The 24827-nt window shown below is 40.6% G+C and overlaps 1 protein-coding gene and 1 long non-coding RNA gene across 3 annotated transcripts; both read right to left on the bottom strand.

The window, feature by feature from the left end:
• Positions 1-1404: 1404 nt before the first annotated feature.
• Positions 1405-6768, bottom strand: LOC127785782 (uncharacterized). Of its 2 annotated transcripts, none has more exons than XR_008019882.1 (3): positions 5562-6768; positions 3053-5350; positions 1405-2234 (listed from the first exon to the last, which is right to left on the bottom strand). It is a non-coding gene; the product is annotated as an uncharacterized LOC127785782 (long non-coding RNA). The 2 variants fall into 2 exon arrangements; XR_008019883.1 differs by lacking the exon at positions 1405-2234 and having other exon boundaries at positions 2735-3113; positions 4714-5350; positions 5562-6759.
• Positions 6769-10259: 3491 nt separating this feature from the next.
• LOC127752956 (uncharacterized) lies at positions 10260-14911 on the bottom strand. The gene is made up of 6 exons (XM_052278405.1): positions 14759-14911; positions 12442-12581; positions 11916-12283; positions 11488-11760; positions 10873-11376; positions 10260-10742 (listed from the first exon to the last, which is right to left on the bottom strand). The coding sequence occupies exons 2-5, from the start codon at positions 12577-12579 to the stop codon at positions 11250-11252; spliced, it is 906 nt and encodes a 301-aa protein (XP_052134365.1). The 5' UTR covers positions 12580-12581; positions 14759-14911; the 3' UTR covers positions 10260-10742; positions 10873-11249.
• Between the last annotated feature and the right edge of the window lie 9916 nt (positions 14912-24827).

Consider the following 24827-nt stretch of genomic DNA (forward strand, 5'->3'; position numbering starts at 1 on the left):
GCATTGTCGTCTTCATGAGCATATAGTACATCTTTGGCATTGTCTCCCTCAATCCGCATCTGGTACCTTCTACGTGGACATTTGACTGTCCGTCACTTTTTAGATGTGTCGCTGTCTATGATATTTGAGCTCTTATGTATCTACAACATGTGGGTCTAGTGACAAATCCTTTGTCATCATCCGTAAGAGTGGCAAATAGTTAAATCCCTCCACCTTCTACGGCGCAGTCTCGTCGAGCTGCCGCCGTGGGATGCAGTCCCATAAAAAGTGCCAAGATGAGACAATGAATCAACAGCTATAGGTGCCGCAGAGCAAGCAGGGGGAAGAGGCGTACCTTGTGGACGTCCTCGATGAAGGAGAGGAGCTTGGAGACGTGCCCGTGATCAGAGGGCACGATGGAGAAGGCCGGGCAGCCGGAGCGACGCCGCATTGGAGGAGGCAGGGTGGACCGAGGTCGCGTTGTCCATGGCCACAGCTCGTTGCCCCTCGTCATCACCGATCCCATCTGGGTCCCGTTCTCCATGGCTTAGAGCGGGAGATTTACAATAATGACACGATAAACATTTATCTTTGTAATAATGATATTGGACTCACATTTAATAGACACAGATGGATCAATTTATAATCCACTCGAAGTGTCAAAATAGCGAAGCGGAACTAGAAAAAAATGAAAGGGGGTTCCACTTGCTTAATTTACTCTATTTTATGTCAAATTTAAACTAATGTGGGTGTCTAAGTTTGTTTTGAAGGGATGCACACATGGTGAAAATAGGTGAGATATAACTATTTTTTTTTGACCGGGTTCCTAGGCACCCCCCTCATATATACTATCTCCACCCCTGCGAAACTCCAATGCTTGCGGTCCCAATATTACAATTTTCTCGCTTAGAGCGGGGAGGGGGGAGAGAGCGGCAACGACATAGCACGTGCGGACATAGTTATTAAAACCGGACCGGTGAATGAACCGATCGAGCTCTCGGTTCACCGTTTTAGTGGTTCGACAACTGGTTTGGCTGATCCAACCACGGTTCAATATATAATAGGATATAAATGTTCTATACCTTCACAACTGAAGAGATGGTTGGTTGGCTAGCGTGGCTTGCTCCCAGCCGTTCGACCCAAGGTTGAATCTCCTCCACCACACCCATTTCTAGCTATTTTTGGTCCGATTTGCACCTTTAGAATTGAAATGGGCCTCGCCTCAGCCTATCAATAAGCCCAATGTCCGGCTCAGCTGGTCTGACCAGTCCCCGGTTAAATGATGGTTTATATAAAACCGCCCGGTTTAATGGGTTTTCTCCGGTTCACTTGCACAGCCGATCTTTTAAGAGGACCGGGGCCGAGCCCTGACTTTAAAGAGGACCCAGTTTGCCGGTCCGGTCCTAATAACTATGCGTGCGAGGACCGGTTCTAATAACTATGCGTGTGGAACAGGAGACGGCCACATAGGAAAAGGAAGAGAGAAATGGTCTCGAAAGTGGAGGGTTAAAAAATTACCTAACCATAAAGCATAATTTTATGAAGAGGATTAAAAAAAAAAACAAAACCTTGCGACAAGATGCAATATATTGCAGCAGCCATAGAAGGCTATAATGGCTAATGAAAAAGGGTACAACTGGAAAGTAGCACCAAGAGATGATGAACTTTTGAAATTTTATTGCAAGCATTGGTAAAAAGTAGCTGTGAAATTTATAAAGCAAAACATGGTATAGTTGTGCAATTTATAAAGCAAGGTATCTTACCCAAAATAATGAAAATTTCCCCTACGACAGGCGTATATTAGAAATTTAAGCAAAGTGCCCCACATATATTATTATAATCTTTTCAGGAATATTTACCTTCAAACAATACTCAAGATATTTCAGAGCCAGATCATGACATTATCTTACATGTGTTTGACAGCAATGATATGTGATAGCTTCAATCTATTATATTGAATAAAATACATGGTTATTGTCTGCAGGGCACGTACCCTGGGAATATTACCCAAGCAACTTCATTGACAGTATTTTTAATCCAGATGGCAGCAGCTTCATTGGCAATATTTTTAGTCCAGATGGCTATTCTTTCCTACATGCCACGCACATTAACCATAGGGAAAATCCTCCACATACCCCTGAAATTTCATCCAACCTCTTTTACATCCTCGAGTTTTGCTTATTTCTTTATGTACCCCTGAATTTTAGTTTGCATCCTTTTGTACCTTTTTCGTTAGTTGACCGACCGTCAAATTCCTATAAAAAAGTCCATTTTGCGCTTGAGTATGAAGAAACATATATATTATATGAAGCATATACTGTTGAAGGTACATATTGTTGGAGGATAAAAATTTGTTGTATGAGAGAATTATATTTATGTGTTTGTTATGTGAGATGATATTTATGACAAAATTTATTTATAGGTATAACATAAAAAATAATATTTATGTATTAGTTATTGAAAATTGTTTAGGTAACATATAAATAGATTTGTCTTATTATACAACAAATATGTTGTTCTGCACTCAGCAAAAATATGCTACTTATACAATTTCTAATAATTAGAAAATATATAATATTCTTTTATGTCATATCTAAAAATTATATTTTATCATAAATAATATCTCGCATAACAAACTCATAATATAAAAGTTTCATAAAAAATTTTCTATACTCCAACAATATACTCCATAAATAATACATTTCTTCAATTCCAAGGGCAAAATTGACTTTTTGATAAGAATTTAATGGTCAATTCATGGTCAACTAACGAAAATGGTATGGAAGGGATTCAAACTAAAATTCAAAGCTACATGAGGGCATGAGCAAAACTCGAGGGCATATAAGATATTAGGTAAAGTTTCAAGGGTATATAGGAGATTTTCTCTTAACGGTACCACAAATTTCATCAATTATTCACCAATTATTGCCAATAACTAAACATAAGATTTCTGGTAAAGAATTGGGGATGACTTTATATAAAAGATAGTTGTCCAGATAAGCGATTCAAATAGTGCTCTTATGGAATTACATTGTGTTGGATTTTCATCTACCACAGCTGATGGTCCATTTACCTCTATTATGCAAGTCATCTCCCACAACCAAATTGCTGGGTGATCGAATATGTTTGAAAGGCTGAAATACACATAGTCATAGCTCTTAGGGAACATATGGACGATTGAAAGACAAAGTAATGAAGCAAAATTGTAAATAAAAAAGACATAAATAGACTTAAGTGAGCAAGCTGTTATCAGGCATGTGTGTACCTTCTGCAAACTTTCCATGGAGAGGGTGAGAGTTTAGTAAAGTTGTCTGGTTTAAAAATAAATTTTCACGAAAGTGAATTATTTTGTTTTGGTCAGGCAAAGAAGTATTACGATCAATATGCTAATATCTTTGGTTGTAAGTTAGGTTCTTTCCCTGTCAAATATCTTGGTATTCCAATACATTTTAGAAAACTGGGTAATAAAGATTGAAAAGTCATTGAGCAAAGAATTGAGAAAAAACTTAGTTGGAAAGAAAAACATATGTCTGTTGGGGATAGACTGGTTTTGATTAACTCTGTAATTTCAAGTTTAACTATATTTATGATATCCTTTTTTGAGATACCGAAAGGGATTCTTTAAAAAATTGATTATTATAGATCACATTTCTTTTGGCAAGGGGATGATCATAAAAAAAGTGTAGACTTACTAGATGGGATATCATTTGTCAACCCAAAGATCAAGAAGGCTTGGGGGTTCATAATTTGGAAATACAAAACAAGTGTCTTTTGAGTAAGTGGTTGTTTAAGTTGATAAATGAGAAAGATGTATGGCAGAACTTATTGAAGAGAAAGTATCTTTATAATCAGTCTATAAATCAAGTTGATAGGAAACAGGACGATTCTCATTTTTGGTTAGGGCTCATGAAGGTCAAAAGTACTTTCTTAGACATGGGTTCTTGGACTGTAAATAGTGAGGAACAAACAAGGTTTTGGGAAGATAAATAGCTAGGAAACCTGGCTTTGAAAGACAAATATCCATCTTTATACTCTATTGTCCGAAGGAAAAGTTCTTCTATTACCAATGTCATGAGATCTGTTCCGCTTAATGTTTTCTTTAGGAGAGCTTTAGTCGGTCAGAATCTTGTATATTGGCATGAATTGTGTGATTCTATTGTACATATTCAGTTGAATCATTCTTCTGATTGTTTTAGATGAATTTATCATCAGAATGGTAGGTTTTCAATTAGGTCAATGTTTATAGCTTTAATTAATAACTAGATAATATGCACGTGCTAACGCTACGACGTAACTTTGTAATGAGTGTAAATCAAACAACCAAAAGAAAATAACAACTTTACAAATCAAACAACCACAACCAAAAGTAAACGACAATGAAGCCTTGACAAGCTTACTTAATTATTTGCATGATATTGGAGATTAAGTTTAATGTTTGTTAATGATGAACTAACTTCATTTATAGGCCACAAATAAAATCTGAACCCGAGATATACATGCGAATTACAAACCTTCACATGGTAGTGCTCACATGCTGTTGACATCGGTACAGGGAATAGTGAGCAGGAGAGAGAGGAGACAGTATTTTACCAGCTTAGAGCATCGACTTAAGAGGAGGTGACCGTGGTGGATGTGGTTAACTGATATACCTCTATCTATCACATATGAATCCGGTACTTACATGACACACTTAAGAAGACAAAATTGAAGGTGTGAAGAGATCAGATCGTATACCTCAAAATCAAAATTTTAATCCTCAATTTGGCACGAGCAGGTTATGTACTGAATTTGCCCACAGCCCCGCACAGCTCACCCTGGATGCTTGTTTGAATTAGCATGGTCAGTCCTTGTCGACTTGGGCTCCTTCGTATTCAGTTTTATGTAAATTGGTACACACCAGGCAGACTCACTTTGAAGCAGCCCAATAAATTAAAATTTCAACTAATCTTAAGAATTAAACTGAAAGTAAAAATGACTTCCTACATGTGGAATTTGGACAAACCCTCTATTATCTATACAGGGAGAATAGTGCTACCACCAATTTCTTGTGCTTGTCCATGGGTCCAAACTATTAGAGATAAAACAAAAGGAAACACTTGCTTAATCAGATAGAGCAGCAGCATGGAGATGCTCAATCTCAGAATACCGTAAGCATACTACATGGACATGCACGAGAGGAGCTATCAATTGAACTTGGTTCACGAGGAATTGAGACACCAACAGTATATGGATCGCAAACTCACCTTAGCACCACCAGCAAGAAAGACTGCCAGAATATGTGCGCCTGCGTAGAGGGCATCGCGAGGATGGTGATGCATTCGAACTACAATGCAGAAGCGACTCCAACCCGTGCAAATTAACAATGAGACAACTACAAAAAAGTGAAAAAAAAAACACATATCATGATTTCAGTTTGGTATGGAGTTATTATGCACGGCTTTTATCTTGGGTAACTTGATCGTATCTGAACATATCTGATTTATTCAGTTTGGTATCATGATCGTATCTGAACATCAGGGGATATGTAAAACAGTAAATAAACACTAAGCACCCAGCTTGATGACCAAAGTCCAATTGACAACCTGCATATATCTTGATTCATTAGGCCAAGTACAACGCTCCACTCTGGCCTGTGGTCTCACGGCTCTACGTCGGAGCCGAGCCGAGCCGAGCCGAGCTGGCAGCCTGTGCAGTGGTTTCGCAGAGCGAAACCGAGCCAGCAGAAGAACCGAGTGAGGCGCCGCGCTTGGGCTCGGGAGACGGCTCCACCACGAGCAGAAGCCTCGCATTGGAGGAGTCGGAGCCCCACGTGTCGCCTCGTCTGGTCGGCAGCCCCAAATCCCCATCTCGCCGTGGTCGTCGTCGCCGCTCACCGCCGCCGTTGTGGTCGCGTTGCCGCTCGCCAGATCAGCCGCCACAGTTGCTCCCCACCGTCCCAGATCCATGAGCGGCCAACCGCCGCCACTGCTCGCTAGATCCGCCGCCACGAGGGGGTAGCCGCACCTGGGCGCGGAGCTCAGGTCCGGTCGGTGGGCGAGGGAGCCAGGGAGCAGCAGGGTCGAACCCCATCCCCCCGGCGGCGGCGGTCCCTGGCCGTTATGGAGGAGTCGACGATGGTGAGGCTAGCGCTCGGCGAGATGGGGTCGGCGTCGTGGAGGTAGTCGGCCGACGGCGGAAGTGGAGGTCGAAGGAGCCGGCCCACGCGGTCGTGGCGGAGTGGGGAGAGGCTGGATCCGCGCTTGCCAACTCGATCTCGTCGCCGGAGAGCTCGAGCTCGAGCTCGAGCGCCGCCGATCTCGTCGCCCTCTGCCTCGCCTAGAGAGGAGGGGAGATGGGGAGCTCGCGGTGGCGTGAGGGACTGGGAGGGAAGGGGTCTCGCCGGCGAGGTCACGGGGGAGGGGAGGTGTCTCATCGGCGGGTGGACTGGGAGGAGGAGAGCGCCGGCGGTCTCGTGGAGAAGGAGGCGACGAGATGGTTTGGGAGAGCGAAAAAGAGAGGAGAAAGAAGCTGACAGTGGGTCTGCACAGTGTTTAGGGGTGCATATTTACTTCTTTTGATCATTATAAGGTCCAAAATATAAAGTTTTAATAGATTTGATAATAACATACACCATAAGAGCTGACATATAAATAGATAGGGACTGAAATAGAAAATATGTTTTAGAGTGGTTTTCACTGTGGGTAGTGTGATCTTCGACCATTGGTATCTGTGGTCTTCATTGTACATGCCCTTAGTGCTGAAAACAGGATGCATGCCCAGGTGGATTCACAGCTAGATTGCTTCACAGGAATCACGTGGCATTGAGATCAGCATGTCCATGCCTCACCGCAGTGGCGGAGCCGCCTACCAGCAGGTCGGGCGGTCTTCCGGACTCCGTCGCTCTCGTCCCCACTACAAATAACTATCAACACATATAAAAAATAGTTGATCATCGGAAAACACTATTACTCGTCCGGGCTTAATTAACAATGTCGTTGGCTCCGCCACTGCCTCGCCGTAAAGCATGATGTTTGCCGATGATTGCACCATCTTGAGTTGCCGCTCAAATAGCTTCTTCTGCGCTTCTTTGTCATCTGTAGGTGGCATCATCCTCACCTTCAGCTTGGGCGGGCGCAGCATCTGATTGTAACAAACGTTTGCACCGGCGTCTCCCCGTATGTATAATAAATTTAGATGCATTATGTACAAATAAAATCTATTTATTATAAAAAGTAAATAGCAAAGATTCTTGTGCACTGATGTTAGGGCCAGAAGCCGCCCAAACCCGTCAGGACATAAACCAGTTGTCATTAGCATTTATGAGAATCACAAAGAAGCAATTTTCAGACAAATAAATAAACATGGACGGATGCATGGGACATGTGTCGTGTAAAATTTAATCCTGAAATACATAATCAAAAAGGCCATATTGTGATGAGATCTATATAGACAAATGGATAACAAAAACAAAATTGTCGCGGTTCCTGTCAAAGATTTGGCATGAACAAATAGGGGTCATTGCTGATTTCAGTATAAAACACCTGCATTTTGAAAGTTTCCCACGCCAATGACTAATGAGCAATGATCATTGATCAATATCACAAGTGGAGTTTGTTGTATAAATGAAAATAAAGTTTACAATCGACACTAATTTTTACACAAGAGTATTTTCTAATGAAGCTAATAAACCATTATTAAAGGATTTGAGAAAAATACGGAAAACTGAATCCGGGTACAGATAGTTTCAGTGGCATTGGTACAGATAGTTTCAGTGGCATTCATCTGAACAACTACTGGGATAAATCGACAACCATAAAAGAAGATGCTTCTGATTGTTCACGTCAAAACAGATCGCATCAAGAGAGAGAAGATATTGAACTGGAAGGGAGAAGAGATTGAACTTGTCGTCCGCGGTGAAATCGCAGCGCCACCAGAGGATGCCCCTCGCGATGCCACCACCTCGCCATCCACTTCCTCGCGATGCGGTAGCGGCAAGACACTAAACGGATGACAGCGCCGGTGGTGGGAACGCCGGGGAAGGATGCGATATCTACGAAGCGGGGAGGACCGTCAGCGGCGCGCGATTCTTCGCCTGGATGACCCGCAGGCCGCAGCGGTCGTTGGATGTGATGCGATGATTTTCTTTCGTTGGATTTGAAGGATGCAGACTCTGAATTATAGGGTAGAAGAAGAAGAAGATGGCTATATTGAGAGAAATAAGATTATTTGGAAGCTTAAGATTAAGATCTTTAAGTGATACTTACTTAAAGAGGTTGTGCTAACTAAAGATAATTTGGCAAGATGAAAAATAAGATCATTATTGGAATAGCAGTTTAAGATGTTGTTTCTGCATGAAAAATGAAACCATTCAACATCTTTTTATGGATTGTGTTTGGAGAGTGAACTCCTCTAGCGGGGGACTGAGGGCCCCCCCTTTTTGGTTCCAACGGGGGGCTTGGGTGAAAACTCGAGCTAAGGAGAGAGGGAAGCAGAAAGAAAGTTCGATCTCAGGGATCGCAATGACGCAAGGATTTATACAGGTTCGGGCCGCTCGGTGGCGTAATACCTTACTCCTGTGTGTGTGGATGTTATTATGTGTGAAGAACACAAGTACGTTGGTTGGTTGATCTCTCGATCATCCCCCTCCTCCCCTCCCCCCCCCCCCCCGGTTGGCCGGGACCTTCTTTTATACCTTAAAGGGTTGCCACAAAAGCCTTAGAGAAGGGAATAAATAAAAACTCTACGTACGACAATATGGGCACCGTACTTTGGGACGTGCCAGTGATGTAGACTCCACTGTTCCGGCACGTCTCCAACCGCTACACCGACTCAACCGGGCGTGCACTCAGTCGCATCTTCATAAATGCAGTGGACTTCCCGGCCACTTGGGCCCACCAAGGGCGGTGTGCCACGATCCAAACGGCGCACTGTTAAAGCAACCGGTAGATAAAGCGACGGTCAAGCCCTCATGATGGGTGTCAGACCGGATGATGTACGAGGCGACATGCATGCGCCTGTCACCCCTACATTAGTAGGCACGCGGGCGCAACATGTCCCGTCGTGTCACTTGTCACGTCTCTTGCCCACGACTGGCGGGCCACTGACGCGCTCACTTACCGCATTCAATGCGGTAGGTGAGGGCTGGCGGCACGCACCCAAGCCGCAGGCGAGGGAGGCGGATCTAAAGCTGGGGGGCCTCTAGGCGATCCGACCCCCATGCCCCGTAGGGTGGCCGCCAACCCAGACGGAGCCCGACCCTCCTCGGGGCGTGCCACGTGTACCTGGGGCAGCCTTCTCCCCTTACTTTAAGTACCCTCGGGCCCATATCACCGACAGATTGTCATTATGCAAAATTTGTTTGGAGAGCAGTACAGTTCTCTTTTGGTTTATACCTTCCTAGTACCATATCTAATATGTTTGATGGTTGGCTTTTGAGGGTAGATAAGAAGAAGAGTAAACTGATATTTGTAGGAGCATCTGTCATATGTTGGGCTCTGTGGTTGAGTATGAATGCTATGGTCTTTTACAAATCACTATCTATCTCATATATACAGGTAATTTTCAAGGCAACATATTGGCTTCGGTTTTGGGCACAACTGCAAAAGTGTGAAGATGATGGAGAGCTTATGAAGGTTGCATGTCGTAGGCTTGAGACGACGGTTATGTAACTTTTTACCAACTATGGATGAAGATTCACAAATAGACTTGAATAAATGTGTACTCCTTATCTTGGTTTGGTCTTTTTATTTTGTTGGATGTGTTTAATTTAAACTACACTCTTTGTTAGAGTGATAGAATATAATAATTGGCTGTAGCTCTATTGAGCAAAGGCCGGGATGTTTATTCCATTATCTAAAAGAAAAAAGTAATGCTGGTAGGCAGCTCCGACGAGCAAGAGCACAGAGGCGCGACAGAGGATACTCTGGCTACAGCGGATCTGAGAAGGAAGGCACGGTGGTGGAGGCTGGGCTGGATGAGGCTGATGCCAAGTCGAGGAGTAGGGACTCGTCATCCCCATGGCAATCCTTGCTCGGTCGCCACTGCCCCCTTGACGTCCGGAGGGCCGCCGGGAGGATGAATCGGGGAGAAGGGAGGGAGCACTGGGGAGGGGACGGTTGCCTGGAAGAAGGGATGGGACGACTTGAAGGAGCGCCGGGGAGGAAGCTATGGGCGGTAGGGAGGAGGGCGAGGTGCGGCAGGAAGGGAAGGGGCCACAGAGGAGGAGGGGGTGAGGCCGTGAGGGGGAGAGCTTTTTTATTAGGTACAGAAAAATCAAAACATTGAAATAGCATAAGTGGAGATGGCCTGAGCTGCACTGATAATTAGGCACGAGACCTATATGCAGGGCACAATGCGGATAGTAGTAGTAGTAGTAGTAAGCAAGCTCACAGCTGGTGCCATAAAAAGAGTAATCTGGAGTACGTTCAGGACAACTGATGAAGTTCAATACTAGCAAGCTAGGTAAGGACAGGTAGGTCCCATAGTGCAACATACAAATCTCAATTTAGCTACCAAATAGCTACCACAACAGAATAGATAGCAGATGATCGAAGTCTGGCTTACTCATCTAATGGAATACTACATTAATTTCCATCCATCAATATTCAATAGGTACGTCTAGAGTGCGACTCTTACAAAGTTAACAGCATATATATATATATAGCCATATTTATTTATAGGTTCCATTATCTTGGAAGGATCATAATAAGAAGAACCGCCGGCCGCATTCCCCGAGATGCATGACCAAGTTAGTTGCCACAATGCCATTATGCTTGAGGAAAGGCCTAACAATTAAGAATGGAAATTAGATATGTCAATTATTTCCACAACACGTACGTACATTAATTTATAAAATCAGAGATGTAATATAGTGTTAATGTGTCTCTTATCCAATTAAGACAACTAAATATATACCTCATTCATTCAGAAATCAGATCGATCGAAACGGAAGAGATCGTATATTGAGCCTTTCAAGGTTGGGCTTTGCAAAGAGAGCACGCCACGCATCATTTATCATTATCCCATCTCGGTTCACTTCTCGAACAGAGTACGCCATGCTCATGAAACCAGGGAAGTGCTCACATATCTCATCATGGATACGTTCATCATCCCAGTGCGCCTCATATGAAAGAAAGAAAGTGCACTGTGTGTATGTGAGGGATCGAGACCTAACCCCATAATCAGCGAAATGCCTTGCAAAATAGATGACGTCGATATAAATCTTGTCACAGCAAATGTGTCCAGCAATAGCAACACACACCTCACAAGTTGTGATGACATCCCAAATGGATTCATTTCCCAATAATGAGGGCATTTGGCAGTAGAGTGCATTTGCAAACGCCACCCTTATAAACAACGAGTCTTGACGGTGGCTCAAGCAAAATTGGGTGGCCCAAGATAGAGTCTTTCCAGCAAGACCTGCGTGCATATATATATATAAATTAGTCCAAGCTGAAGAAAACTTAAAATTGTAATTGGCTAGCTGATGATAAAAGTACGTAGCAGCAGCTAGCTAGCACATAGTATTACCTAGTATTATTCATAGCCTCCTTAGAATTGTACAAGTACTCGAATCCATGCCAGTCTTTAGAAGAAGAAACATCAAGACAACTTTGGCTGCCTAGATAACCGAAGAAGCTGGTGATATCACGATGAGAGGTGCTTCTACCAGCAACTGAGTATCTCCCAATGTTAATTAACTTTATATTCGAGCTCGAATCTAGAACATAGCTTTGTGGAGAATACAATGAGCCATGCATCACACCATTTCCGTGCAGAACTGACAGGCTCTCAATAACTTGCCTGCAAAAAAATAATTAAATTAATGATGCATATATGCATGTTATGTTTTACAAAAGACTTGTTATACTATATATATATATATATATATATATATATGAGAAACATGTGCATGCACTTAAGGCCGTTTTAGATATAGAGAGATCACAATCGATTACCTGATTATACGTATCCAGAAAATTGAAATCCTAGATTGGCTTTCATAAAATGGTAGGAAGTTAGGTATCATACTATCGAAAAGACATTCAAACTTCTCATACCCTAATACCCATCTCTTCAGCTTATTGCAATAGGCACTTAAATATATATTGGCTATGGCGCCTCCATAACCATAGATTTGGTTACTGTCATCATAAACCTTTTGTGCAATCATTCTACCTTCTTCTTCCGTCAATACAACAAACGTCGCTTCCAGTTCCATAATCCCACCTTGTAAGGGTGACTCCAGATAAACAAAGCCTTGAGAAAAGGGGGCACCATCCTCATACCGAAAAGAAAACGACCGAATATAACCACCCAGATGTTGCTGAATTGAAACGACAAGATATAAGAAAACGATATATTGCATATTACTACGTACAAGCATGCACGCATTATTGGATCGGTATATATCTACTGCGAAAATGATCGATCATGAGCAATAAAACTGGAATGACAAGGCAGATCGATAGATCTTTATTTTACCGAATATTGCTGATCAGTTATGTTGTCAACCACATTTTCATCTAAGCGCAAGTCATTGATTCTCCCAACGAGTTCGTCAGCGAGGAATCTTTCACTTCGTGGCTGCCTTCGGGGCCTTGATCCGCTTGGTCCAGACATACCTGTGAATTTCATTATATCATCCACGGCACCATCAATAATTCAACGGATTTGTAGATAGTCCCTTCAACGGATTTGCTATAAATGTGCTAATTCAATTTTAAACTAATCAACATTAAATAACAAAACAGAGGGAGTGTTTAATGTTAATGACCGGCCAATAATAATTAACCAATGCAAAAAAAAAAAGGGTCAAATCCAAGATTAGCATGTACTACTTCATTTTATCCGGCCTCTATGTAAATTGATTGTACGCACTTGAAAGTAATTCCAGCATCAAAGTATTGTATAAAACTTTCTCAAATAAATCGAAGAATAAGGTAACTGCTCACAAAAATCAATTCCAGTAGCTAATAAAATTCAACCTTTGGTAATAATGTTTGATTTTTTTTCTATAGTATAGGCTAACTTTATGCACCAGGAAATTATGCACCGGATCGATGCAACGTAAGACATACACACATGCAGTAATTTATTGAAAAAAAATAACCTAACTAGGACATGATTCCTACGATTTTTTGTTCAAAAAAAAAAGTTGTTCCAGGGTGCTCCATATATAACTACCTTCCTAAAACAAGCTCTTTGGGTAAACCATAAACGTTCATTATAGATGCTTAAAAACTAATATATATATATATATATATATATATATATATATATATATATATATATATATATTCCCACTGAATTGATACATCATGCAATGTATTTGGTATTGATATATATAATTGCATTCCTAAACTGGCTAATAGTACATGTATTATAAAAACATTCCCCCAAAAAATAGTGTTTCATGAGATTTTGCATATATAGTACATGCATGTACTATGGAAAATACTACACTGATTTAACATGCACAGTGAATGTATTACTATGCTATTTATAAAACTTGGAGGATTTAAAAGTGGAGGGCTGGGAGTACCTCTGTTAGGTACTACCGTACTAGTAATAAAGTAAATTAGTCGTCTCATGTCAAATAATTAGTACTTGGCAGTATAGTAGTGAAACGCAGCTCAGCTTGAGCTTAATGGCGTTCTCAAAAAAAAAAAAAGATTGAGCTTAATGGCATCAGAATTAAGTGGTATAGTTTTTAGTGCGAGGTGATTTTTTTTTTTCCTTTTGACATCGGTGAAAATCATTGATATAAATAGTTAACAACAGGCAAGAATAAACAGGAACGATACAGATATAGTATTGGATGAGTTCCTCGATAACGTGGCCTCACGCGTGGACACACATTTACAGTAGGTTGTAGTTACTAGTGAGTAGTTATACAGAAAGAAAGGATTAACTCAATCAAACCCAGCGGGGTGCTGATTAGAGAGAGGTTAATATATACTCTCTCCATCTCAAAATATTTGATACCGTTGACTTTTTTAAATATGTTTGACCATTCGTCTTATTTAAAAAATTTAAATAATTATTAATTCTTTTCCTATCATTTGATTTATTGTTAAATATACTTTTATGTATACATATAGTTTTACATATTTTAAAAAATCTTTAATGAGACAAACGGTCAAACATATTTAAAAAAGTTAATGGCGTCAAACATTTAGGGAAGGAGGTAGTATGTTGTACATATGCATGTAGACAATGGATATAAGCACTTTCCCCGCAAGAAAATAGATATAGGCTCTTATTCACAGCACAGTCGCGTGCGTACGCGCGTGATGCGTCGTAGTAGCTAGAGATCCAGAGCGGAACGTTTATTATTTGCCATCTTTATCACAGAAAAAAAAATTAAGAATAGCATATGACCGCCCCTATATGTTATATTATTATCAATGTGATTAGTAATAGATACTTGCATGATATAAGTATGTAGTAGGGGGACTATAGTACAAACATGCAATACAAGGGTAGTAACGTACGTGCACATCATATATATATATATATATATATATATATATATATATATATATATATATATATATATATATATATATATATATATCGTCAAGCACATGCAGAGAAAACTAGTGCTAGAATCGAACAAGAAGATATATTAGCTAGTACGTGTAACTAGTCTTCATGTAAGATAGAAATAATATACGCCAAAAAAATGAGGGGGGAATAAGAAAGCTCCGATTAATAACACCGCATGAAGTTGTGGTTCAAGGCTTCCAGCTAAAAAGAAGATGTAGTAATAGTAGAGAGTAGATAGAAATAAACAAACCTGCTTCAAGTTGAAGGTAGGCTTCAACTCGATCCACACATCCACAGTCGCAGGTGGAGAGGGGAGGGGAGCGAGGGTGCCTGTGTTGTGGGTGATATATGGTGAAAGTGAAAGTGAATGTGGAGCGGGGTGTGCCTATTTGTTGGGTAGTGAAGTGGAGTACTCGTCTAGTACTATTGCGTATGGGAGGGAGTATGGGACTTTTACTGCGTGGTAGTGGAGGAGTAAACTGGCAGTCGGTGTGGGATAGGTGCTGAAGACTACTTCTAGCTATAGACATGTGTCGGCGTGCCATTGATTGGTCTGGTTCATGATGTCAGCTGTTAGAGTTGCAGCCTAGTGCTGTACAAAAGGGGAGCGGCCTTGGCTTGCAGTAGGAAGAGCATTCACAATGTATAATACACCATGGGTACTAAGGTTTGGTTACATCTTCCGATTAAATTTTACGTCAAGTCGCATCAAATATTTGAGCATATTTATAAAGTACTAATATAAACAAAAAAATAACTAATTACACAGATTACGTGTAAATTGCGAGACGAATCTTTTAAGCCTAATTGCGTCATGATTTGACAATGTGGTGCTACAGTAAACATTTGCTAATTAATGATTGATTAATTAGGTTTAATAAATTCGTCTCGCGGTTTACAGGCAGATTCTGTAATTTATTTTGTTATTAGACTATATTTAATACTTCAAATATGTGTCCGTATATCCGATGTGATACGCCAAAACTTTACACCATTGGATCTAAACACAGCCTGTCGAAACAAGATTTCGGCAATACAAAATGGGGTGGCAATCAAGCAGAAAAAGTGGATGGGTTTGGAGACAAGGAATTTTATACAGGTTCAGGCCTTCTCGATGAGAAGTAATACCCTACTCCTGTCCGGGGATGAATCCGCCGAGTGTGTTATTGATCGTATGATCTGGGAAAAAGTTATGCCCCAAGAGACACCCGGACCCCTCCTTATAGAGTGAGAGGAGTCCGTATTACAAAGTACAGCCCATATTCCTAACGGAATAGGCAAGTAAAGATAAAATACAATTGTAACCGACTAGGACCCCGGGTATTTCCTTGTTACACAAGTTTAGGAATATAACCCGAGCCCTTTAAAATATTCTATCTACATATGATACCCCCATACCCAGTCGGATATACATGCCGTGTGTGTATGGGGTATCCATAATCTCCACAGTAGCCCCTGAGACCTTTACAGCCGACGAAACAATCTTCTCATGGAATCTTTAATATGATAATCCGAGTGCTTCAATTATTCCTGCCTTGGTCTCCCGAGTAATTGAATCAAAAACCGTGAAGGGCTAAAAAAATAAAAAATCAGGTGCATCAACTAGATGTACCTAATTAGATGTAGCCCCCGACTATATGATTAGTTAAATAAAACTAAACATACAGTCAAGGTATATTAAACACCTATCCGAGTGATTTTAGGAACAAATTACCGAAGTAATCATATAATCAAGCATATACAACCTTTAAACATTCAGCCGACTGCTCGTGATTAAACACCTACTATGATTGTGGAGTGATTGGACCACTACGTCTACGCACGTGAGCAGTGGCTTTGGAGTATTTTCACAGCAACAAGCAAGCAACGTTGTCCTCTTTCTCTGTATTGATCCTGCGAGTTGTGATTGAAAACTTTCATGCCCTCCCTCAAGGTGTTCGATGGAGGCCTTGTTTAGTTTCTAAAAATTTTTTCTTTCACTCATCACATTATTGGACACATGCATGAAGTATTAAATATAGTTAAAAAAAACTAATTATAGAGTTTGACTGTAAACGACGAGACGAATCTTTTGAGCCTAATTAGGCCATGATTAGCCATAAGTGCTATAATAACTTACATGTGCTAATGACAGATTAAGTAGGCTTAAAAGATTCGTCTCGTCGTTTCCAGACAAGCTATGAAATTATTTTTTTAATTAATGTCCGAAAATCCCTTCCAACATCCGATCAAATATCCGATGTGACGCCCAAAAATTTTTCTTTCCCCAACTAAACACACCCGGAATCGCAATATACAGACTCCATTACGGTCAATGGAAAAGAAAATAAAAGATGGAACCTTAATCATCAGGAGTTCAGGACCATCGACTTTTATTATAACTTGGAACATCCATTTTTTTCTGCCTTAACACGAAAGCGTACAACGGGCCAATTACAAACTTTACCTTTTGAGAATAAACTACGGAGTATTAAAACTTTTATCTTTTGATCACGCCAAAGGGCCAAACAAGTGTACAACGGGCCAAATAAACAGTGCCACTCCAACAAGCCTAGCCTGGCGGATTCCATGGCAGAAAAGGAAGTGGGACTACTGTAGCGTGAGCTGACCCCATCAACGGCAGTCTGCAACTCTTCTGCATAGTACAGCAAGACTGCATGGCAGCAAAGGAAGCAGGAGTAGGAGTATGACGAACCACTCCGTACCTGAGCGAGCTTAAATTCTGGCAAACAGTAGCGGGTGAAGCAAACTGATGAGAAATACGAAGAAATCGAAAAACTCAGCTTTTGATTTTTAGTTTATTTATGAATTATATAACTACAAATTCTTAAAAACTAAGGCATTCTTTAGTTCCCACAAATTTTCCCCTTCACCCATCACATCGAATCTTTGACATATGCACGAAGCATTAAATATAATTAAAAAAATAATTAATTGCGCAGTTTGGCTGTAAACGACAAGACAAATATTTTTAGCCTAATTAGGCCATGATTAATCATAAGTGCTACAGTAACCTACATATGCTAATGACGGATTAAGTAGGCTCAAAAGATTCGTCTCGTTGTTTCCAGGCGAGTTATGAAATTAGTTTTTTAATTAGTATCTGGAAATCTCTTTCGATATCCATGTGACATCGAAAATTTTTTCTTTTCCCAACTAGACACGCCCTAAGTAAAAATCTGAACTATATGAGAAAGCTCTTAGCAAAAGAAGCTGCCAAAAGCCCCCTGTACAGCGTAAGGAGTACTACCTCCGTCCCAAAATAAGTGCAGTTTTGCACTATTCACGTTCAATGTTTGACCATCCGTCTTATTTGAAAAATTTGTGAAAAAATTAAAAACATTTAGTCACACATAAAGTACTATTCATGTTTTATCATCTAATAGCAATAAAAATACTAATCATAAAAAATTTTCAAATAAGACGGACGGTCAAACGTTGAACATGAATAGTGCAAAACTGCACTTATTTTGGGACGGAGGGAGTAGTAGAGTACTAGTAGCTCATGCATGAAGATGCAATGATGAATTGTACCGCGTTACTTTCAGGCCATAATTACTCCGTACTCTTGTGGCTCGTTAGCTTTCTCGGCTTGACTCGTTATGTTTTTTAAACGAGCCGAGCTGCTGTTTTAGCTCATTACGCATAAGGAGCCAGCTCGAGCTGGCTCGCTCACGAGCTTAAACGAGCTGGAAGCATAGGCAGAGAAGTTAGCAGACTAGGACCCATATGAAGTAATATTAATGCATCCCACGGTAGGCCCAAAGAAAACAGTCTAAAAGGAAAGACTATAACCCTATCTGGCCAGTGTAGCTCTCATCTTCCTCTTTCCCCTCATCTCAAATTCCCAATCCAGATCGATCTTCCTTTTGTCGCACGCCGCCCCGCCTTGTTGCTGTGCCTCTCGTCCTTGCGTCACGCTCCCTCCATCCGGCACACCTCCTTGAGGTCCGGCGGTGACGGCGGCTGCGCCGACTCCTCGGGCGCCTCGACCACCTGCACGGCTCTCCCGTTCTTGGCTTGGTCGAGTGGAGACGTAGTGGTTGGGCAGGAGGAGTTGATAGAGATGGAGCGTTGCAACAAGTCGCCAATCCCCGTCGCAGCTGTCTGCTAGGAGGTTGCCGGCGCGGGGCGATGATCCAGGTGGTTGAGCACTAGTGCTTGATCTCGTATATCGCCACCAGCAAACGAGATAATGATTTGTTAAAGGTGGAGCTACCATGAATAATGATGCATTTGTTTAACACTTGAGCTAGCACGTGATTTCTTAGTTTGATACAGAGATACAATTGCATTCTTGGACTTTGCATCGCAAGTTCTTTTTTTCAAATGTATTAGCTCGCGAGCTAAACGAGCTGGCTCGAGATAAGAAACGAGCCGAGCCGAGCCAGCATTTTACACTACACCATGCCCTAGTTTGCTTACTACATATCTGTCAGGAAAGGACCTATATGCTGTCAAATTATTTGTCAGCAAAACTTTTCCCGACAGATAGGGTCTGTCAGGCCAAGTGCTGCCGGCAAAGGTCTTTCCCAACAGATAAATATGTGCTGACAGATAGACTGATAGTGTTGCTACATATTTACCGACATATAGTTTTACCAACAGATGGGCATTTACCGACACTTAAGAAGATTCCCAACAGATAGCATATCATTGTGTTTTAGATTTGCCGACAATTAATGTATAGATGGCTAGCACAATAACTTACAAGCAATCAGTCGGTAATCCACACAAAAAAATATACTAATTACCTATTAGCAACCATACCTCAAATTAAATTTGCAACATACATGGATGAATACCACTCCAAATTTTGCAACACAGATTATCACTTTTAGTAAGTTACACACATGCATAACACAATATTAAACTATTCATAACTATTATTCATCCATCAAGTAGCCTTCAAGTACTAGTATCACAATAGCAGTATTCTGATACAAATAGCAGTTGTCCATCAGCTCAAATAGCTATTACATAAATGTCCAACTTAGATATAATGGAGTTCTTCAAGTACATAGCAATAATTACATAACTTAGATGCAACTAAGGTTCTTGTAGGTGTATCGAGGTCCCAAAAACAATACAAATCATCTCTTTTATGGTTCTTGTAGGTTCTTGGTTTTTTTTACAGCACCTCTGCTAGCCCTTTTTATGGTTGCCTGCAAAATAAGGAAAGCTATGCTTCAGTCCACAATATCACATTCCCTTTGCTGAAATAAAAAATGTAAACAGTATAGAAGATACTGCCACCATATGTGAAAGCCCAATTTTTTTCATCTAACAGTTCCATGGACTATTTTTTTCATAGAAGCAGCACATGATAGCCCAACAAAACACCATGTGAAACATGATAGCCAAGATTCAGTGTCTGCCTCACTTGTGGTAACCACAACGAAACAACATATATATGTTTGCAGCTGAAATGGGGAAAGGTGAATTGGAAAAAAAACAGGTGGTCGACTTCAGAATAAGGGAATACTATATTGATAGACTTCAGAACTACTATCATCAATATATGTAAGCTAACATCCAATGCTATAATCAATGAACTGTACAGATTCAGATGCCCCAATAATGACAAAACATTACATGCTATGCAAAAATGTAGACACACCTACAAACAGGACAGTCAGTGATGGGAGTACCAAGGTCCAATAGACCACAATACCTTGCAGATACAATGTTAAGTATAACCCTCATGGAGAGGACTCAAATGAACTAATCATTGCAGATACAATGGCATTTCACTTGTCACCAAGAAGTGTTCAGTTAAGTGATCATGTCTATGAATGTTTTCATAGTTCCACACTCAAATTGCCATGCAATTTATAAAACACTCATGAAAAAAAAGTTTGTAGTACTGATTCAGCATTTTGTATATTGTTCCTATCACTCACAAGGTAAACTGTTGAGTGATCACTAGTTGTTTCAAGTGAGGTTATTTGCCCTAATATAAATACATGATCATGCCGCTGGTTCAGTGGTTCTATGGGAAATACAGCAAAAAGAAAAGGGACTCTATTGTGTACCTGCTTGCTGGTTAGTCTTTGATGTCTTCTTGTGTACCTTCATCTAAGAGAAACAACCAGTCAATATTTCATGAATAGTGGAAAAAATTCAAATAGGATTTAGCTTAGGATATTACCTTTACATATAGCCATGCAATGCATGTCATGTGAGCTTCAGCCATAGTCCCAATATCATCATATGGATGTGGTAGCACAGCATTCCTTTTGAGCACAATATCAATGAGAACCTCACAATAATTCTTACCAAGAGGGGCTTGTCCCACCATCGAGTACAGGTGCGTTGACACAATTGTTGCCTTAGCAACAGGACTAGATGTAAGAATATCATACAGTATTACATCTACTCCAGCCTGAACACCATGGATACACAAAGTTAAGAAATAAAGTCAGCACTGCTAGTATTATTATATAAGTAAAGAGCATGACGCAAAATACCTTAAACTCAGGATCATGATGAGATGGTTTTCCACCCAATGCAATAGAGTAATTACTTTGTGCACTTATTCTTGGGGCTGGAACTTGCCTACGAGCACCAATGGTTCCATCATCATTTGAATCATGATTCTCTGCCGAGGCAAAGTCACCCTCAGAGTTATGATGATCTTGTTCTTCATTGCCACCAAATTCTTGTTCACGCCTTAAATTCTGTCACAAACCAAATTGAAATAATTCATTGTGATGGAATTGTCAACAAAAAAGTTGATGAAAGAGGTTAGCAAGTACTCACAGTGGGATTTTGAGAATATGATCCATGATGCGAGTTAGATCCCTGTACTACAAGCATCAATTGCTTCATCTCATTTAGTTCTTGCTGCAGTTGGTCTACACGATCTGTTAGGACTTCAACTTGCTTGGTTGCTTGCCGACGACCTTCAATTGCAATCTGCATCCTAGTTGATATGTAATTCTTAGCTCCAGGTGTGCCAATATCCTGAGGAGTTGGTCCTAGTCCCACAACACGAACACGCCCTCTGGGCTCCTTTTCTCCTCAAACGTGTGAATACAAGTCACCTTCTTGGATAGATTTATGTTTCAGTTCTGGGTTGTTTGTTGCCACTTCCTTTAGCTGATTCTGTAAATCAATAAATATATTGCATATAGACATCAGTAAGTATTACATAGTATTTGCTAGTAGGCAACAACAATGTACACATACTTACAATGGTTGAAGCAGCTTCTTGACAAGAAGTTCCATCTTTGTGGGTGTGTGTTGCAATAAAGATTTCATCTCTACGAGCATCACGACCAATATCTTGAGACTACAACAATTAGTTACTTTAGCTATGGACATAACCCATAATAGTGTACCGAATTCTTATTAAAGAATCATTGTCATACCAAGTCATATCCAACACAAGCATGGCTCTTGCTTCCAGAGGTATGAGGCACCAATGACTTGGCACGGTTTTGTTGTCCTACTATTGAGCGATACTGTAGTACAAATACATAATCATTTGTGTACTACTCAATCAAAGCAACACGTGGAGTGCTACTATGTAAAATTGTAGTAATTCAACCATTAAATTTTAAATTGAAAGTATCTTACTTCAGCCTTTGAAGAATTCCAGTGATTAATAAGCCACTTCCAATCAGGGTCACTAACTCTTTCATCGCATAAATTCATGATGTCCTCTCTAGTCATGGTCTCATCATACACTTGAAAGAACTTCTTTTTCAAATCTGACTTAAAATCCTTCCATTTCTTTGCAGCCGTTGCCATGACAAAGCCAATAGCACCATCATCTAGATCATAGTATTCCTAATTTAACATGCAAATTTAGCATTCAGCAAACAGATAATTGCATAGATACAAGTATAGGCAATTTAATTTAAGTAATGTACTACTGCACTATAGGTAATTAAATTTGTATTGCAAAAAATACCTTCAAATCATCCCATAACTTGAACTTTTGGTTGATATCAACAAGTCTCCAATCGTCGTGCCCAAGTGAGAACACCTTACTTTTTACCAATGTACCAATGAAGCTTTTAAAAGGTGCAGCATTTCTACCGACCGGTTGACCATAAGCATTGAAGAGAACCTTGAGTTTAGGTTGATTATTCTGCCTTGAATATATGCTATTCATTCTAGTGATACCTCTTCCCCCCTTCTTTTGTAGCTGTATATTATTAACACTTGGAATATTTTCTGCTTGCATATGAAAAGAGATGTTAAGATCAAAGGATGCTTCTGATCAAAGTCCTCCCATGCAAGTGAATCTGCCGGATGCCTAAGCAAACCATCTCGTATACGTTCTTCATCATGCCACCTTGTGAGAGTTGCTATTTTCTAGTTCACAAACAATCTCTGCAGCCTTCTCTTTATCGGAAAATAGCGAAGAACCTTGACAGGAACCTTATGTACACGTTTCCCATCAAGACTCTTGGTTTCTGATTTCCATCTTGAAGTTTTGCATTTTGGACATGCGTCTTCATTAGCATGGTCCTTGTGGAAGAGAATGCAATCATTTTTACATGCATGAATGTTAACATAGCCAAGCCCTACAGATTTTATCAACTTCTTAGCTTCATTGTAATTTTTAGGTAGTGCTGACCCCTCCGGGAAGGCATCATTCAGTAGATCTAACAGCATGTCAAAACTTCTATCTGTCCAGCCCCTAAGTAATTTAGTATGCAGCAGCCGTACTACAAAGCGTAGCTTTGAAAAGTTCTTGCTCCCTGGGTACAATTCTTGACTAGCACCCTCTACTAACTTCTGTAGAGCCTCTAAATCATCATCATTGATGGGCTCACTACTAGCATCTTCGAATTCCCCTCGATCATCTAGTCCAAATACTAAGTCTCGAACCAAATCAGAAATGTCATCATCTTCTCTAGAGTGCTCACTGTCAACCTCATCACTGTCATGATTATCAACAAAAGAGGAACTTGTTTCTCCATGAAACATCCATGTTCTATAACCCTTTACAAATCCATCGCATATCAAGTCCTCACGTATGTCACTTCGATTTTTCCATGATGAGTTCACACATTTTCTACATGGGCATAATATTTTATCTCCTATTGCAGACTTGCTAAATGCAAAATCAAGGAAATTGTCCACTCCTTGTATATATATTTGTGTGTGCCTAGGCTCATCCATCCACGCCTTATCCATGATGATTAGCTAACGTCTAACTTGAGTCCACAGTAATCTTTTGATATATTAGTTGATATATTAGTTGACAGAATCAGCAAACAGTAGCATAAACATAGTTGAGCAACTGTGATTTTTTTTCCAGCCTATGTACAAGTCCAGTTTCTAAATACACAAATTAAGACATGATATTGGTCCCTTTCTCTTGAGTAATCTTGCAGTGTATTTTTTCCTGAAGCAACTGAGCTAGAGACAATATACACTACATTGCAGCTTACCAAGTATAAATAGTATGATTTTTATGTACTCAGATTATAGAATAATGGGAGAATATATAGGTACTAATCTGATAAAAATCTTGTTGATCTAAATTTTTTAAAGGTTAAACATGCTAATTTTGGATTTATTTCAGAATACTCACAGTGTGGCAGTGAAAAAAACAAAGTGCATAACTCTGAAGTGTGAAACAACTTGGTATGTTGCATTATTTTAATTTTATTATGTAACTTAGTTTGTCATATTTCCAGGCTATGTCTGCGGAGATGTTTTCCAGTACACTGAGTAGATTAGCCAAAGAAGCTAATATCCAAAAAAAAAAAACATCTAGCTAGCTACACCACATCAATCCAAGGGGAAAAAATGCATGGGATTAACTTATTGCCATCGCAGCTAATAGGAGAGGGAGGAAATGCTGTACATGTTGCAATCACATCGAATTCAGAAACACAGCTAATCAGATCGAGAGTTAATTGAGGTACCTGCTCACTGGACAGCAAGGCCTTCTTCTTCCCAAATCGAAACACACCTTCTCTGGCTCAGGGAACCACCGCGCTGCATGGCACACATAGAAAATCATCATGATGATCTTGCGGGAAAATATGATTTCGTTTCTACCACGTACCTTGCAGCTTCGAACTTTGAACTCGCCGCCGCCGCCGACTTGGAGGAAGGTGTGGTGGAGGTGGGAGGATTTTGCCGAGGTGGAGGGGGAAGCGGGGCGCGGTGGATGGGGAGCGAGGTGGCGGCGCGCGGCGGATTTGGCGAAGGAGGAGGTGGCGGCGCCCGGTGGATGGGGAGGAGCGTGGAAGGGGGAGAGGTGGCGGCGCGCAGTGGAAGCGGGGAGAGGAGGCGGCGACCTAGCTAGGGTTTTTTTTGGCGTGTTTTTTTTTTGGCGCACAGAATATCGG

This window comes from Oryza glaberrima, chromosome 10 (assembly GCF_000147395.1).
Source record: "Oryza glaberrima chromosome 10, OglaRS2, whole genome shotgun sequence".
Classification (NCBI taxonomy): Eukaryota; Viridiplantae; Streptophyta; class Magnoliopsida; order Poales; family Poaceae; genus Oryza; species Oryza glaberrima.

Excerpts from the sequence above, each read along its gene's own strand:
- LOC127752956 (XM_052278405.1), bottom strand. The coding sequence starts at position 12,579 with ATGTCTGGACCAAGCGGATCAAGGCCCCGAAGGCAGCCACGAAGTGAA. Across the intron at positions 12,284-12,441 it reads TAACTGATCAGCAATATTCG|CAACATCTGGGTGGTTATAT; the intron begins GTAAAATAAAGA and ends GTTTCAATTCAG. Across the intron at positions 11,761-11,915 it reads TTCTGGATACGTATAATCAG|GCAAGTTATTGAGAGCCTGT; the intron begins GTAATCGATTGT and ends ATTTTTTTGCAG.